We start from the raw sequence: 18,800 nt of genomic DNA, 5'->3' as shown, positions 1-18,800 counted from the left end.
TCACAATGTGTTTGTTGTGGAATAATAAAAAGAAGAGTAAATTATCTTTTGTACGGTTATCCTGACTAACTTAACTTAGCTTCTGACGTTACTGTGATAATTTTATCTTCCTTATTCTTAAGCATGTGTGTGATTTAAGGAGAGCTGGGAGAAATGTATATTGAAAGTACTTTAGTTAGAATTTTTCACAGGAAGCTTCTACTGATATTTCACTCATTGTAGAAAACAAAATATTCCAGATGAAAATCTAGAAAGAGCCAAAATTCCTGTCCAGCATGGTGGCAAAGCTTTTAAGTCATTTTACCATGACTGATGATATTCAAGTTTATACCAAAATCCACCACTTTCTGCTTTTTAAACACAGTTGCTGAGCCTTTTTTCTGCATTTATGTATGTCGTGCATACACAGAATATAATAAACTGTTTTTTTTCAGGCTTACCAGGATTTAAAGGTCAGAGAGGAGACAGAGGCCTAGCAGGGCCACCTGGTGTGAAAGGTCTCAAAGGCTCTCCTGGCTTACCAGGCCCTCCAGGTCCTCCAGGCTCCCGAGGAGTTCCAGGACTTCATGGGGATAGGGGAGCTCCTGGCTTCCCAGGCCAAACAGGTATGTTAAGCATCATGCAAACCACCATGGAGCTCTTTCTGCTGCTGTTAAAGCTAGGAAATACTTTGCACTCTCTTTTCTTTCCATCTTCTAGAATAAGGCTCTGCAGCAGGGGGAGGCAATAACAATAGCATCCTTTATCATTTCTTTTATAATAAAAATAAAGGAATGAAAGGCATTTGAAGATGGGGTGCATCCTGAAATTTTGGTTGTTTTGTAAGAGCTTGCTGACGTATTTCCATGTACCATTTCCTGACTATTTGTAATAGGTTGTTATTGCAATATGTTATAACAACAACAATATACTCATTATTTAGAGTATCTGCTTTACTAAGACAATCTTTGATTGTATTCTGTGCCCAGAATGTATGCTAATGAGTAAGTGGAGAAGTAGCTTCACATCATGTATAGTACTCTAGAATGTGAGAAATTGTGCAGCAAACCCCTGCTTATGCTGGGTTAAAAGCGGCTGAAGTATGAAAGCAGCATTTAAACTGGGCATTTCCACAGGTTTTAGTTCAAAACTACATTTACCATTGACAGAAAAGTCAGATCCAAAATGTGAGGTCACTAAGGCTGGACTAGCCTAGCTAGCAGGGGTACAGGTTAGATGGTTTGCTTGGATTTAACTAAGGCTAGATCACACTGAGAAATAAAAGAGGGGGGCATCTTACTGTGCAAGTTATCTTCAGACACCCTTTCCACAGTTCTTTTTCTGCAAAACAAGTTCTTGTGCAAACTTCCTGTTGTCTGGGAAGGAATCCTATACTATTTCAATGCAAATAACTACAGCATAACGACTGAACACATGTGGGTGAGTAAGGACACGGGGCATAGTTGTAACGACATTCACATCTAGATTAAATTGAGTGCTGGTTACCTGACAGTAACTCTGAAATGAATATACATCCTAAGAGATTTCTAGTGAGGCATTAAAGATGTGTACATGTGCACAGAGCCAAATTCTTTTCCTTAAACTTTAAAATAAAAGTATTTGGTTTGAAACTAGGAATTGTGTGAGATTTTTAAATCCCAAAGGAAGGACATTTTCCAGAAAAATGAGAATGGGGGAAGGTGAAATGTTGACTGATAGGGCAGTTCTTCAAAGTCACCCTAACCATTTCATGCCCCATGTCAGCATAAAGCAGTATTAAAATATTTTGAGTATTCCGCTCTCTTTTTTGCGGAAGGATATGACTGATGGAAATTGGAGGACATGATCTATAAGTAGAAGTCAGAGGTCTAACTTTCTTCATGTTTAGCTGGTAGCCTGCCAAGGAACTTTAGGTGCCACTTTCCGTTACATCTAAGTACAACCTTGTTCCCAAATCATCACTGACTTGTCACTAAAAGTTCTGAGTAACTAACTGTAGCAAAATCTTGTTTTGCTCTGTCAGTCTGGACAATCACAGAATCACAGAATGGTTGAGGTTGGAAGGGACCTCTGGAGATATCTACTCCAATCCTCCTGCTCAAGCAGGGTCACCTAGAGCAGGTTGCTCAGGATTGTGTCCAGACAGCTTGTGAATATCTCCAAGGATGGAGATGCCATAACCTCTCTGGGCAACGTGTTCCAGTGCTCAGTCACCCTCACAGTAAAGTTCTTCCTCATGTTCAGATGGAACTTCCTGTGTTGCACTTTGTGCCTGTTGCCTCTTGTCCCATCACTGGGCACCACGGAGAAGAGTCTGGCCCCATCCTCTTCACACCCTCCCTTCAGACACTTACACATGTTGATCATATCCCCCCTCAGTCTGCTCTTCTCCAGGCTGAACAGACCCAGCTCCTTCAGCCTTTCCTCATAGGAGAGACGCTCCAGTCCCCTCATCATCTTGGTAGCCCTCTGCTGGACTCACTCCAGAAGCTCCATGTGTCTCTTGTACTGGGGAGCCCAGAATTGGACACAGTACTCCAGGGGAGGCCTCGCCAGGGCTGAGTACAGGGGCAGCATCACCTCCCTCCACCTGCTGGCAACACCCTTCCTAATGCACCCCAGGATACCACTGGCCTTCTTGGCCACAAGGGCACATTGCTGGCTCATGGTCAACTTGTTGTCCACCAGCACTCCCAGGGCCTTCTCTGCAGAGCTGCCTTCCAGCAGGTCAGCCCTCAGCCTGTACTGGTGCATGGGGTTATTCCTCCCTAGGTGCAGGACTCTGCACTTGCCTTTGTTGAACTTCAGGAGGTTCCTCTCTGCCCAACTCTCCAGCCTGTCCAGGTCCCTCTGAAAGGCAGCACAGCCCTCTGGGGTATCAGCCGCTCCTCCCAGTTCTGTATCATCAGCAAACTTGCTGAGGGTGCACTCTGTCCCTTCCTCAAGGTCATCGATGAATATGTTGCACAAGACTGGACCCAGGACTGACCCCTGGGGGACACCACTAGCCACAGGCCTCCAACTAGACTCTGCGCCGCTGATCACAACCCTCTGAGCTCTGCCATTCAGCCAGTTCTCAATCCACCTCACTGTCCACTCATCTAGCCCACACTTCCTGAACTTACCTAGGAGGAGGTAACGGTGTCAAAAGCCATTGCAGAAGTCCAGGGAGGCAACATCCACTGCTCTCCCCTCATCTACCCAGCCAGTCATTCCATCAGAGAAGGCTATCAGATTGGTTAAGCATGATTTCCCCTTGGTGAATCCATGCTGACTACTCCTGATCACCTTCTTGTCCTCCACATGCTTAGAGATGGCATCCAGGGTGAGCTGCTCCATCACCTTTCCAGGGACTGAAGTGAGGCTGACTGGCCTGTAATTCCCTAGACCCTTCTTCTTGCCCTTTTGGAAGACTGGAGTGGCATTTACTTTCTTCCAGTCCTCAGGCACCTGTTCTGTTCTACAGTCCTGTTCTATATGTCCATTCAAAGATGATTGAGTGGCCTAGCAGTGACATCTACCAGCTCCCTCAGCACTAATGGGTGCATCCCATAAGGGCCCATGGACTTGCGAGTATCAAGTTTGCCTGAATGATCTCTAAGCTGATCCTCCTCGACCAAGGGAAAGTCTTCCTTTATTCAGATTTTCTCCCTGGTTTCCAGCGTCCGAGATTCCTGAGGGTTTATTTTAGCAGTAACAACTGAAGCAAAGAAGGCATTCCATACCTCTGCCTTCTCTGTATCCTTTGCAACCAGGGCCCCTGCCCCATTCAGTGGCAGGCCCACATTTTCCCTAGTTTTCCTTTTGTTACTGATGTATTTGAAGAAGCCCTTCGTGCTGTCCTTGACATCCCTTGCCAGATTTAACTCCAAATGGGCCTTGGCCTTCCTAGTCCCATCCCTACATACTCAGACAACTCCCATACTCAAGACTCCCTATATTCCTCCCAAGTGGCCTGCCCTGCTTCTACCTTCTGTACACTTCCTTCTTCTGTTTGAGTTTTGCCAGGAGCTCCTTGTTCATCCAATAGGAGTCATGATTTCTAATATAGCCACAAGCAAAATCAGATAGTGTCTTAGATTATGTGTTGTATTGAAGGCATGTGTTGGGCATAGCTGCTTCAATAATAAGCATTGCCTAAATCTCAGGGTAGGGGAGAAGTGGAGGGGATGGTTGCTTTAAGCCACTGTGGATTTCTAGACAAGTTTGGACTTGGCATGAAGCCATGCTCCAATTACTGATTCTCTAGCTTTGCTGATTTCCTAAGGAGTCTTTCTAAACTCCCAACTTTTTGCTTTATACTCCTTCTCAGAGTATAACAGCAACATATCAGAGTGAATATGTAAAACAAACAATTTAATATTACCAGGAAGCAAAGGGATTCGAGGACCTCAGGGATTCCCAGGACTCCCAGGAGCACAAGGGCCAATGGGTATCTCTGGTTTAAAAGGCGAAGAAGGAGAAATAGGCCTACCTGGGCCTGGTGGAGAATGTGGAGATCTGGGAATAAAAGGTATGTAAAAATCAGCTTCACTATGTAGTTTCATTACTACAGTGTTTGGTATATATTTACATTTTCTGTTTGCTACAACAGTATATTCTCTTCCATTTCCACAGATACCAAATCCAATTCTCTCACCTTCAAATAGATAATGCAACAACTCACTAAAGAAAAAGTACTTCTACTCAGATCAGTAGATGCATTTACTACTGTAAATCAAACATAAAGATCACCAGTTCAAACAAGCCTTGAACTTGTCCTTGCACATCTGAAACGTTAGATTTTTCAAGTTTCCTATCATATTATCTGTGTAGTTCATGCTATGTAAAATGTACAGAAAATAACTTCTTTAAATATTAACATGGAAAAGAGAAAAACCATTTCCAAGATGTAGTCATTCAAAATCACAGACTGCACAGTGGACAGTACGCTGGCCCTCGTTCATATTCCTGCCAAGCACAGAACAATTCTGATTTAACATGGACTCGGTTACTACTGATTTAACTAAAAAGCAAGAGAAGGAAAAATAATTGCTGTCAGCAGTGGGTCTGCTGAAACAACTGGGATCTGCCTCAATACCTGAAAACTTTCTCTGGGAGGGAAGCCTTCACTAAAATTACTTTTCAGGACATTTTAGTCACCAAGGATTTACTTACGTTCCATGTTTGTTTCAAAGGTGAAAGAGGGCCTCCAGGAGACAGTGGCTACGTTACTATTCGGCTTGAGAAAGGACGAAAGGGAGAACCAGGGTTTCCTGGCGAGAATGGATTTAGAGGTGAAAGAGGTAAGTTCATGAAATAAAGCTGTGCACAGGCACACATTGATCTGATGTGGTTAAAAACGGCTGGTGTTTTTCCACAGGTTTGGACTCATAGTTGTGGTAACATCCTGCTACCCCATTGCATTTATAGATTCTTAAGCTATATGAGCGGGCTAGTTTCTTTGAGCAGTTACAAAAAAAAGCAGTTAAAAAGTGTGAATGCACAGCTGTAATCAAAATCAGTGTCAAATAACAGCTTGAGTAAATTGTTCGTCTTGTTCTGCAATTAACATCAGGTGAAAAAGGCCATGCTGGTTCCAGAGGCATCCCAGGATTTCCAGGGAAAAATGGTCTCCCAGGACTGCCAGGTGACCATGGTGACCCTGGAGTGCTGGGGTTTCCAGGATTACAGGGTTTTCCAGGACCAAAGGGCTTTAAAGGAATTACGGGTTTTCAGGGACCACCAGGTGACCAGGTAAATTGAAAGTGACAATGAAAGGTTGTAGACTTTGCAGTTGCATCTCTCCTAACTCGAAGGAATATGATAGAGGGTACTTATATTGTACTTACCCGTTAGACCTTCCTCCTGAGAAGAGAGCCTCAATCTCATACAGAAAGTCAGTTCCTTAATGCAACGCTTCAAAATGCTCGGATTTCATTTTAGCAAAGGAACTGTATTCAGTGTCAATGAAGGGCCTCCCCCTTCTCTCCTAGGTACATGTCATGATCTTGCTATATTGCCGCTTGGTGGAACTCCAGGCTATGTTTCACTATTCAGGAAAAAAAAATGGCTGCACAATCAAGCCTTCAACATTATTCTAAAGTACAGATTGATAGGTCACTTACTGCACAGATCATGAGATAGCAACAGCACAGGCTGAAGTTGATACGGCTGCTTCTTCATGTCTCGCTAGAGAGCAGTTAAGCCACTGGCTCCAGATCCTCCGTGCCCATACAGACAACTTGTACTGAACAGAAACCGGCAAGCACTATTGCTCAAAAACAAACATACAGAAGGACACATACATCACATATGGATACAGCAGCAAATTCTTCACTGGCTTGTACATTATGTAGACAGACATTGAGAGTACAGGAAGCATAAATTAGGGTTGTTTTTTGGGGGAAAGGGAAATATCTTTACTTTTTCTGAGCTTGGCTTATATTTTACTATATTTCTTAGAAACTATTTTGCTGATTATAGGTCATTAATAAAAGAAAAAAGAAAAAAACTTACATTTTTACTGTTATATCACAACACATTACTGGTTAATGTTTATAGTAATATTTGGGTAGAATATAATAATGTTTGGTACATTTTCATAGTACCTTTTAAATCAAATTACTCAAGCTGTCTGTGGGGAATTTAAAATGTTCAGGCCAAGCATTAGCATAAGCTATAAAAGCACATATTTGAAATGATTAGAAATTCTAATCTAGAGGCTCTTGGAAGTATTAATGGTCTGTGTTGGACCAGTAACAAAGACAGCATGCTTTTCTGTTGAGTTTAAGCCTATTCAGATTGATAGTCTTTTTACCACTGTAAAAGAATCAACTGCTCTTAGAGATCATTCCTATTACACATTATATGTCATACATGAAACATTTGTATTTTGTATTTAAATAAATCAGGGTGATGTTGGCTTACCAGGAATCCCTGGAAATCCAGGACTGACTGGCCCAAAAGGAGCTAAAGGTAATGAGTTGATATAAATGTGCTTTTGAAAAAAAGCAGTACTGTTAGGATGTATGTACTCTGGTATATGGCGAGCGCTTGCTAGATAAGAGAAGAAAGGACAGAAGTGAACATAAAATTCAAATGGCAATATCATTAGAAAAAAATCCAAAATACCCAAAGGTAAAATTTGGATTTAGCATATCGCATCTTAAAATAGTTTTTAGTAGTTTAAAAGATGAATCTGTGTCAAATTTCATGGAGTTTTAAAATTCCAGCCAAACCAGGAAAAGAACCCACTCATCATGTATCTTTAAAATCTGTCAAATCAAATGACAGAGAATACCACTTTCTATGGTATTTTATAGACATATAGAGTTTTTAAATTAGTACAGCATGATTTATAATTACTTTTATATCATTTATTTTCCAGTGTTTCAGGCTATGATTTTTTAATTCTTGGAACTTCTATAACAAAAAAAAGGGCAGAATTTGTATTTTCCATGCATCCAAAGCTGTTCAGCTGAAAAGCAGAAATTTTGCATATGTGCTTTTTGCAGGGGCTGAAATCACTCTGAAAATTTGGTGTATAATATTTAGATTTTAAAAAATTAATGTTTAAGCAAAATATGAAATGTGTCACCATGTTATTCCAAATTTCCTTGGAACGAGATTTTATTCTTAATAAATAATGACATTAAATCGGCATCTGAAAAAAAAAAAAGGTAAGGGGACTACATAAAAATCTTTCCTCAGTTACGTTTTCTATTTCTTCAAATATTCAACACCTTCTCAGCCAAGGAATATATTTCCACAAAACAAAGTAAAGAATACTCAATATAAAGGGTACTTTTATCAAACGGATTTAAAACAAACTTAGTGAAAAAGTTATCCTTAAAACTAAAGCAGGAAATGGCCAGTAAAGATGAGGATTGCTACGGCAGGAGATCTCTAGCAACGCTAGAACTCAATTATTTCCTCTTACTCTTCACAGTAACATCAAAGAAGCTGGATACAGCATAAGTAGGTAGGAGAGGTCAGACATCTGAACAGACAATGTAAGGCAAAATTGCTTGGAATTACTGAGTCGGTGATAAACAGGAATTTCAGCACAGTCAGAAGAAGGTACACTGGCTTAAAGCCCCTAGATGGCCCCTAAAAGTTCTTTACTGAGTAAGTGGGCTCATGCTACATTGATTTTGCGTATTCTTACAAACCTACCTCAGTAGGAGTTGTGTGTGTTTTATTAAAATGTTATAGGGAACATATGTAACATCTTTCATATTCAGTATATGCTGTCAATACTTGGAGAGTTCCCATGATTGTTCAAGTGTTTTTGTGTTTTTATTATGGGAAATTTGCACTGATACCAGCAGGAGTCATACTAAATACAACCTGAGTTAGTACTTCAAGATAGCCTGAACTGGCAGATAATTTCCATGTGCCAAATCGTTTTGCATTCTCTGTTCTCTTAGTCCATTTTATAGAATTGCCATCTAGCTGTTCATATCTGTGAGTAAATTTTTCGATCCTACAAAATTGCCTGGTTTTGGTTTTGTGGATGAATCAATTTTGTATCAAATGAAATTTATCCTACCTTAACAGGTGAGAAAGGTGACCCAACCGTTCTGCTTGGTACACGTGGTCCAAAAGGGCCTCCAGGAGATCCAGGATTACCAGGTACCTCTGTCTTATTAAAGAAAAAGTTGGATATAAGACATTTTCTAGAAGTTTTGTTGGGGGAGGCAGGGAGAAGGACTGCTTTCTGTAAGTATTGGGCTGTCTTTTCTACAGTTATAAACCAAGGGGTTGGAGAGGCATCACAATGAATAATAAGGCTAGCATGAATGTAGGAAGTACAGTCTGCTAGTGCCTAGTACACCAGTGATGTATTCATCCTGAATACGTCTGAGACCTACCAGAAGAAAACCTAGCTTGGCTCTATCTTGCTAGCTATTTCTGCTCTTTCTTTAAAGATATCACCAGGGAGATGAGAAAATTCAGTGCTAACAAGTAGATGCAAGGATCTGAAGTATTTGAATAAAATTATTTTTCTATTCAAGAAAAACCATGTCAAATTTTTATATTTTTAAATATGAGATGAAGAATGGGTAACTTTATATGAGAAACTACTAGATTTTTCTTTCTTTAAGGACTCTGTGGATTCCCAGGAGAGAAGGGTTCATCAGGTATCCAAGGGCAACCTGGAAGACCAGGATCCAAGGGGCAGCCAGGATACCCAGGAATACCTGGTTTTCCAGGTAATGCCGAAGTTTAAAAAAACAGTGTCACAGAACAGTTCAAAAGAGATATGGAACAGGCCAATGCAGCTGAGGAGGCACCTCTGTGGAGGAGGCTATTTCAGTAATTACAGAGAGCAACAATAGAATCTGTTCAGAGTCTCTCAGAGGAGCAAGGTTGGTCAGTTCTTCAGACATTCCCATACGCTTTCAGGTACCTCTGAACAATGCTGGTGCTGGATAGTGTGGAAAAAAAAAAAATAAACAGTTTAACGGATTTGTGTATTAAAGATGTTTTTCATCCTCAGGTGCTATGGGCCCTCAGGGTTTGCCAGGAGAACCTGGAGAAAAAGGGAACCATGGATTTTTGGGACCTCCAGGATTGCAAGGATTAGCTGGTCCCCAAGGCAGAAAAGGTAAGCACCACACAGTGGAGTTCTACTGGTAAAGTAACAGCATCAGATATTACTGTCCTTTTAGCACTGAAAATGGAAAAGAGCTTCCAGACATGCCGAATATGAGCATGATTTTGATTCCATGTTCCCACAGACCACTAAAAGACTTAAGCTGGTTCCCAGCATCCTTGAAAATCCCACTTAAGTAACACAAATGCTACCTCCCCCAATTAGGCTACAATCTAAACTGAGTAATGAAGAAATTAGAAACATGTTCTAGCTCAGCTGATGTAACGGATGGCAGAAGTGAAGCAGCAAAAAAGGTGTTTTCTGCAATAGTTTAGATTTTTCACTTTCACCTCAATTATGCTGTGTTTTACCTTTTCACCATGGAGTGCCACTGTTACTCTACAAAAAGAGCAGACTGCTGTGGACAATTTTAATGCTGAAAAAAACTCATGTCTTCAAACATAGGAAACATCTCAATTTGTTTTATCAAGTTGTGATCATGAAAATAACTTTTTTGCAAAAAAATGATTTTTGGTGGATTGTATGTAGAAACATTTCCCCGAAATCCTAAATTATGCTTTTCATAATGTTTGTTATGTTTAGATTGAACAGCGGTTCCTCTATACAGTTGTCTCTGTTGGAGAAGAATATATCATTATGAGTATAGTAAATGTTAATAACAAAATTATAAGTTACATTATAATTTTATATATATACTGTGATAGTGTGCTTCATAACCTGTTCCTGGATAAAAATAGTAATATTAGTGACCCATATACAGATATCACAGTGGAGTAACACTTGAGTGTATGACAGATGGTTAGAGAGGACAGTCAATTCACTTTTTCAATTTCAGCCTAAAGAGAAATCGGGAAGGTTTCTTATAAGCTACTGAAAAACTGAATGAAAAATGGAAACCATTTATGCCTGCTTGTAGTAAAGTAGGTGGTGCTGGTTTAAACTGTCATAATAAGATTCCTTGCTGGTGTATAATCTGCAAGAGAACTTTTCATTGTCTCAAACAATATTTGCTGCTGCATTGACAATGATATCTAAGTTTGAAGAAGAAAAAAGAAAAGAGCAGTAGCAACAGATAGATCCTTTCCTTCTTGTAATGAATGGTCAGACACGTCTCTCCTACACTGCACAGAAGTTATCTCAAGTCCTGCAAAGGAAACGTAACAAATTAACACATAGGCTGGGGAGGGAAAAGTTCAGTTCCAAATGGAAATTCATTAGAGACCAAGTTGTCTGCTAAGGCTTAGACCCTTTATATTGCCAGCATAGTTGAAAAGAAGGGGTAGTACCTTTGAAATTCTACCCAGTGATAAGAACTAAATGGAATTAGTGTTCCGATTCACTGTAGAATATAGATCTTACACTATTTTTAATAAATAACTAGCATTAGAAGTGAAATGGTTAATTGGTTGTTCATTGTTAAGGACACAGCCTTGTCAGGCTAATTGCTTCTCATTTACATTAAATGTCTCATGCCTGAAGAACTTTTAGATTTAACAATTTAGTCACATAGCATCTAGCAAAGAACAATCACATTTTCTTTATTACAGAGATAATTTTACTACTTAAGGGCTCAGGCTGACAAGCCTTACTTATGTGAATAATCCCTGATGAAGCAAATACTATTAGTGACATCAGCAGAATTACTTGTGTGAGTAAAAGCTGAATTGGTCTGTAAAACACAGAAATGGTGGTTCATATATAGGTCAGCCAATTCAGCTGTAGCTAGAAGTATGGAACTATAGTGATCCAAAAATCTAGAATTACAAGTGTTGATGTTATAATGGATTGTTGGCAAATGTGTCAGAAATTCCCTGGAAAGCAAGTAAACCAGGCCATCAATCTTGACTGAATAAGCTAGAGATCAAAAAAGTTTTAAATGGTGAACTAAGTACCAAAAATCATTAGAGTTCATAATCATTTTAAAAATACCACTGTTAAATTCCCCAAATTGGCATGCAACTATTACATAAACTTGAAAAAGGGAACAGCCCCAAAGCACAAGTAGGCTATGGAAAGTAGGATTGAAAGTTAGAACAAATGTCACAAAAAGTTGAGGAGCAATGAATTAAGGGCATAAAAGATATTACAGGTTGGATTACAAGTATCCCATATTATAAAGGGGATTCCTTACACAGTAGAGCATATTATCAAGCTCTTTCAGGTTTTCAAACCTGCAATCTTCTGGATTAAATTTTTCCAGGCAGGTGTCTGCTTCTTTCCTTTTTTAAATTTTAACTAAAATAGTTCTGCAGTTTCCAAGAACAAAGCATGGGATTATTGTTCTCTGTGTCTGTTAAAGAACCCTAGTGACCTTTTATTTTTCCCTTCTCAGATGACCACATCTTTGACCTTTATATTTGGCAGGTGAACCATTTGATGGACATTCCTGTTGCTTTTCCTACAGCAATTTGTCCCTGCCAAATTTGACCTGCTTATAAATTAAAAAAAATAAATATATATATGTCCATTAATATGTGCTCAGTAGAGCAATAAACTCTCCCATGATTCATGGGATATACACAAACACTGTGGATATACAGGGGATTTGTATGGTGCAGGACATGTTGGGGTTAAGCACAGGAACTGGCACAGAGAACCTGTATCTTCTCTGCCAGGAAACGGCTAGACAGAGAAAGGAAGAGAGATAGAAAGGTAAAACTCAAGACTTGTGGAGAAAAAACAGTAGAACTGGACTGGAAGGCCTACAGAGTAGCATCAGGAAGTGGCAGGGGAAGGAAATTAGGCAGAGGTGAGCAATCTTGAAGATCAGTGTCCACTGTAGTCTATTCCTCTCCAGAGCAAGAAGCATCTCAAGTCTATTCCTCTGTCTGAAATCTCTCTGAAAGCTGTTGCTAAGTGTCCCATCAGTTATGTCAAATCTGTTCCTAATAGCAGTTACATCCTTAGCATGGGTAACAGAATTAAACATTGCATTCCTATTTGTTGCTCAGATGAATGCCCAGCTGATGGGGTTCCCCCCTCCCTTCCCGAATTTTAAACCCCAAAATCTTAATATAAAAAAAGCAAGCTACATTAAGAGAACTTCAATTAAGGTTGCAGTATTAAGCACCTTTAAGTTAGGCAGTATAAGAAATAGGATGGCTTCCATCCTGCATTTTCTAATTTGTGATTGTTCCAGTTTTAAATTGTAGCAGAAATCTGAATTCTGGTTTTGCCTGAACTAGGAGCATTATGACATAATTCATTCATTTCCCAAGAAACAATACCATAGAAATAAGACTGAGAAAGGATTTTTAAATCAGACTTTTTCTCTTAATAGACTTTTGTCTAGACTATTTCTAATAAGTCTTGTAAATTACTGATTTTCATCAACATTTGTGCAAAATAACACTAACTAAAACATTTTTAACATTTTTTAACTAAAGGAGTACCTGAATGTAGGTACTGTTTTCAATGAAATATGAATGAACTCTGAATTTCATTTAAAATGAAGTACTTTTATTTGTAGTTCTTTATTGTTTGAAATGGAGACAGTGAGGCATTGTAAGAAAAGTCTGCAGTTTGTATTTAGTAAGTGTATATCTTTTTCATATCCGATACTTCATCTGTACAATTTAGAAAGCTATAAAATGCTAATGACATGGAGATATTTTGCCCTCTACTGAAAAAAAAGACCCCGATTTCAGATTAGTTCAACTCTTTAAAAAAAGAGGGGGTGGTAAAAATGGCATCTGTATTTTTATTTATTGTATTTTAGTAATTTTCAAAAAAGCACAGATTAATATAAAATTATTTCTGACTGCCATGAGCATTCAGCTTGTGATCTGGTCACCTAGTGAGTATCACTACTGTATGCTAGCGTATGTTAGCATTGGTCTCAGTTACAGGTGTGTAATTTTGTTGTCTTCAAAAACTTTGTGCTGTTCAGTTTAAAAAATTGTTGTAAAAGCGTGATGTAAAACACCAGTTTTTGGTGTGAAATCTGCAAGACCGGAAAGACAAAAAAAAAAAAAAAGCCAGGTGAAAACTTTCTTTCTAGTGGAGGTAGATTAAAATCGCACTTACACTTAGAACAGAAGTTGTAAAGAAGTTCCATCTTTACAGTCATTTTAGGTTGGTCTGCGTTCTAGTCACCTGGCTACTACAGGGTCATTTAGTGATACAGTAGCTAACTTTGGACTAGTTAACTGCAAGCAGCAGTACCTGCACCTAGGCACAGTCATTAGGTTCACTACAGAGTAAGTTAGCCCATGCTGAGCTTCCTGCTGTTAGCTGCAGTACAGAAATAGCTAAAGGATTAAAGGGTATGTTTTCTAATTGCTTTGACGTGAAAGGGTATTATGACTGCTATTTTCAGATTTCCTTCACACTTCCCTTTCCAAGATGACTGCACTCAGTTACAATGTGGTCTCCTCTTCATTTGCCAATATGAATCAAGTTCAGCAACTATTCTGTCTTGATCCAGAATGTTGTCAGCAAAAACTGCATAGTTTTTAATTTTGACTGTTTAAAGGATTTTTGTGGCATTCAATCACGCTTGTAATACCTCTCAGGTCTTCCTGGACTGCCTGGACTAGATGGCTTGAATGGACTAAAAGGTCAAAAGGGTTCCCCAGGAGCTCCAGGTAAAGAATTAAAATAGCCACGTGGAATAGAAAATCTCTTAAATGACTGAACGTACAAGGAATGATGCATGTTATTTTCATATTTGCCTTGCTCAGAAGAGAACATTAAGCGTCAGGCTAAACTTTCAAACAGAACCTAAAGGTAATAGCCTTATAATGCACCTGTAGTTATTTGTGAGGAAAACTTTAAAACTTCAATTACTCACGTAGTTTTGTTGGAACCTTTCAGGGCTGTTTTTACAATGAAAATACTCAGTGCAGATGATTCAAAGTAAAGCCAAGTCTCCAGGTTTTTTAAATGTAAAAGGTAAACTAACAAATTAAAAGGAGACTTACAAAATCCCAGCCCCATTAAAGTCGATGGGAGTTGTGCCATGGACTTCAGAGGAACCTGGATTTCACTCATGCTGATCTATTTGCAATTTTCATAAGGTACTTTTGAAGCAGTATTAAAATCAGTGCTCACCATCTATCTAGAGATTACAAATTTATACTGATATAAAATTAAATTTAGGTCCCTAAAATCAGTTTACATTTCAAATTACAGACAGTAATACCATATAAAATAACCTCTGAAGAAGGGTCCTAAAGCAAAGAGCTTAATTCCTTTGAAAGAGATGAATAAGGGCCAGATTCAATAATGCTCCATCCAGAGAGAACCAGAAAAGTAATGCTAGGCAACCCTTGCAAGCAAGAATAGCAAGAACCCTTGCAGCTGGTATTTCTATTCTGCACATACGTAATTGTACTCACTATAGGCTATATGTACATAATTGTTTTCCTATGAAGGTCAAAGTGAAACAGGGCCTCCAGGATACTCAGGAGAACTTGGACCAAAAGGCGACAGAGGTGAACCTGGATGGCCTGGTATTTCTATTCCAGGCCCCCCTGGAGAAAGGGGATTCCCAGGATTCCCAGGTAAGGAAGGTTTTCTCCTCATCATGCCCTGCAGACTTGAAATGAAGCTTATATAGGCTCTTCCCTGGTTAGCATGAACATGAATACATACACAGCAGATTCCCTCACTAAGAAAACCATTTCCACTGCAGTAATGTGCTGGCACTTCCTGATTAGGTATAGATATCCCTGTATTTATTATTTATTATGTTACAGGACAGAAAGGAATGAGAATAGAAGACAATGGACTTGGAGAGATTCAGGGAACTACTAGGAGTTGCCTCTTGAGAAGAAATTCCTAAAGAAAAAATGTGCAGGAGAACTTGTAGTCACAGAAATACAGTAACTCTTTACCAACTGCCCTGATATAAATGAAAGATGGAACTATATCACAAGATTGCTATGAGTATTTAAGAGCTTTGGTGATGAAGGAGTTGCACAGAAATAGGAAGAAGCAAATGGTAGAGAGAGAGGTATGAAGAAATGATACATGATGTAAGGAAAAAATTCAGACAACACCAAGTATGGAAAGATCATAGGACCATCAAAACAAACTACTCAAGATGAATTCTGGTGAGGTGAATAACTAAGACGAACACAGAGTCAATTGTTTTCTCAATTCAAACAGTTCACTAGTTACTAGTTTTCATGAACTGAGGGAGACAACAGAATGATGCTGTTGAGCAAAATAGAAGTTTCACTCCAAGATTTATTAATACTGCTTGACATGGGATGGGCAAGACTTCCTCTGATATATTATAGCCAGCTTTGACAAATTAGGGAAAACTCAGTAGAGAGTAAATAGAAGGATGGAGTTGAAAACAAGCCCAAAGAAATTAGATTTTTCTGTAGAAAAGAAAAGGCAATAGGGTACATGCTAATAACCTTCCTGTATTCAAAAGTGTTATGCAGAGGATGGTGGCTAGTAGCTACTCCTACCTGTCATGCATAGGGTACTAAGTGTCTTATTTTGCAAAAATTCAGATTAAACATTAGAAAAACAATACACTTAAGGCTAATAATTTTATCTTGTTTACTGGAAGTTTTTAGAAGATAGCTGAACTCACTTTTGTTAGGAACAGTCTGTGAGTACATTCAGTATACAACTGAAAGCGAATGTTATCTCCATGTCCATGACTTCACCTGTCAGCATGCTTTTATTTAGTAACTTATTTCTGTAATCTAAAATAGAAACAGACTGAAAACTCAGCACTTTTCTTACATGATCCCATAGGTAGAAGAGGAGCTGTTGGACCCGCTGGACCTATGGGAAGATCTCCTGATAGTGCTCCTCCTGGTGTTCCAGGTGATCAAGGACCACCTGGTTTAGATGGCATCAGAGGTACTAAAAAACAAGAATATCAAATGCGAGCTCTGGTGTTGTTAGAAGTCACTGGGTTGTTGCCTGTGGAACATATGAAAGTGCATAGGGAGCAAAGAAACCAATCAATACCTCTGTGAATACACAGAGAAGGAAACAGTGAATAGATCACTGGAGCAAGAATAAAATATGGATCTCCAGATTCAGTTTTCTGGCCTGTTTGGTGATTCTGTATAAGCTCCATTGCTGTAGCATATCTCCATTTCCGCACAACCATAATGGAAGTAAAGTTACTAGTGTCTCTTTCTAGCAAGAAGGATAAAATACATTGTCCAGAGTCTGTGTGGGCATTTTCTTCAGATTCCTCTTTATAGTTTTACCTGCAGTTAGTAGAAAACCCACAAAAAGCTTTCCAATCTAAATCCAGCCCTGGGAGAGCTCCACTTGGTAACTTCCATAAGCATTTATATAGACTGCACTTCCTCTGTTACAAGCAGAGCTTCCCAAGGGATCCAGTCAGTTCCTATAGACCCTGGTCCAAACTAAGCCCTTTCAGTTGTTCTGACCTTTTTACATTAGGTAATTATCTGACCCCTTCCTTGCCTAGTCAAAAGGCTTGCTTTCTATTGGGAAATAGGGGATGGAGATTGGAAGGGGCAGCACCACTGCAGTAAACATGGAGAAACAGTGTTTCAAAGCAGGTAACACTGACTTGCAGCTTTCTGCTTACACAGAACCTATGTAGTTTTAGGAGCTATTCCCATGATTTCTTTCTTTACAGTGCCTTGCAGGAAGACTAAGGCTAATATTTCCAAAAACATGCCAGGGGTGTCCCACATCCCAGTGAAAAAAAATCAGTGCAACATGGCTATTTTTAGATGTTTATGCTTTGTGCACTTATTCAGAATAAAATGCTTTTTTCTGTAGGCCAGCCAGGGAATCCTGGCCCTCCTGGAGAGACTGTCTTTGTGCGAGGAGATCCAGGTGATGTCGGTATTCAAGGGGCACCTGGCATTCCTGGGCAGCGAGGGCAACAAGGAGCCAAAGGTCTTCCAGGGAATCAAGGAAGAACAGGCCCAAAAGGTATGATGTGAAGTTTTTAACTGGCTCGTGTACTTATGCTGATAAGCCAGGCCTGATTCAACTGAGCCGTGTGCACAGGCGACTGCCATTGGCAAGTGCTGCAGCCAGGTGGAAAGGGAGTACTGGGCATTTCATAGTCATAACTTATCTACATAAGATAACATAAGTTATCTGTAGATAACATCTACTTATCTGTAGATAACATAACTTATCTACAGATGAGTTAGGGCTGGGAAGAAGGTCAGAGTCGGGCCAGATTCACACATACTGTTTCCAACAACTTGTTGGAAGACTCCCCTAACAACCTGAGATTCTGAAGCAGTGAACTTTTTAATCTGCCAGATAAAACAAAACATGGCCCTGTCTGCAGGGATCTTGAGAAACCGTGGAAGCTGCAGATGCATATGAACTAACACAGTCTCACATCCGCCATATAATGCCTGTGGGCTTTCAACAGATTCCTCAGTTTGAAAGCAAGGATCTAAATTCTGTTTCCTCCACAGATAGCAGAGAAGGTGTATCTACACAAATCCTTTCCATTCTCCACAAAAAGAAAAGCTGAAAATTTTAATTAAGTTCAAGAGCAGGGAGAGAAGAGAAGAGGTCTCTTTTCTCACATTGTCTTTCTGTGCAACAACAAACTTGAGCAATCTCAAGTATTTTGTGTTACTCAAGCAGCTAGTCTGTCTTATTTGTCTGTTCAGCTTGAAATGTAATCACATGTAATTGCAGAGCTATTTTCTTTCCAGGTCCTATGGGAATCCCTGGCCCACATGGTCCACCTGGTGCTACAGGACAACCAGGGGATCAAGGTTTTCAAGGAGAACCTGGTCCTAAAGGTCCCTCAGGTACTTCTGAACCTGTCGCTGTTTGTCACTCAACTATAACTGCCATCTTTGTATTCATATATAAAATATTCTTACTAACATTTACTTGGATATTGAAAACTTAAAAAACTTCAGAAAAAAATCTACTTTGATTTCTCATATAGGCTAGGTAAAAATTTCTGAACTACGTTTTTTTTCTTACTGATGTCACTTCATGCAAGTGATTTTAGTTCTCATTCCATTCTTTATTCTAATTTACATGTTTGAAACTTGTTTCTACCTGCACCACAATGGCTGAAATCTGCTCTCCATTTTTCAAATCCTCCAGGTTTCATAGGTAAGTTGATGTTTATTATTTTCGTCTGGACTTCCTTCTGTTTAGATACACTGCATTCTAATTAGAAGGTATTAGCTAGGCTGCTAGGAATGGTACACTGCCACAACAACGATTTTTCACATAAATAGCTAGCACTTCCAGGCAGAGCAATATCATAACAGTGCTACAT

General features: G+C 39.4%; 1 protein-coding gene across 1 annotated transcript in view; it reads left to right on the top strand.

Annotated features, from left to right (window-relative positions):
* The window catches only part of COL4A4 (collagen type IV alpha 4 chain), an 81,006-nt gene that overhangs the window by 51,946 nt on the left and 10,260 nt on the right, over positions 1-18,800 (top strand). Inside the window, exons 30-43 of the mRNA XM_068954149.1 lie at positions 435-605; positions 4,349-4,492; positions 5,157-5,264; positions 5,537-5,715; positions 6,873-6,936; positions 8,521-8,595; positions 9,069-9,176; positions 9,464-9,571; positions 14,095-14,166; positions 14,956-15,084; positions 16,298-16,405; positions 17,312-17,467; positions 18,217-18,315; positions 18,623-18,631. Coding sequence (XP_068810250.1) covers positions 435-605; positions 4,349-4,492; positions 5,157-5,264; positions 5,537-5,715; positions 6,873-6,936; positions 8,521-8,595; positions 9,069-9,176; positions 9,464-9,571; positions 14,095-14,166; positions 14,956-15,084; positions 16,298-16,405; positions 17,312-17,467; positions 18,217-18,315; positions 18,623-18,631 — 1,530 coding nt within the window. The remainder of the gene's footprint in view (positions 1-434; positions 606-4,348; positions 4,493-5,156; positions 5,265-5,536; positions 5,716-6,872; positions 6,937-8,520; positions 8,596-9,068; positions 9,177-9,463; positions 9,572-14,094; positions 14,167-14,955; positions 15,085-16,297; positions 16,406-17,311; positions 17,468-18,216; positions 18,316-18,622; positions 18,632-18,800) is intronic.

Source organism: Struthio camelus, chromosome 9, assembly GCF_040807025.1.
Source record: "Struthio camelus isolate bStrCam1 chromosome 9, bStrCam1.hap1, whole genome shotgun sequence".
NCBI lineage: Eukaryota > Metazoa > Chordata > Aves > Struthioniformes > Struthionidae > Struthio > Struthio camelus.
This window is presented reverse-complemented; position numbering and strand designations above follow the sequence as displayed.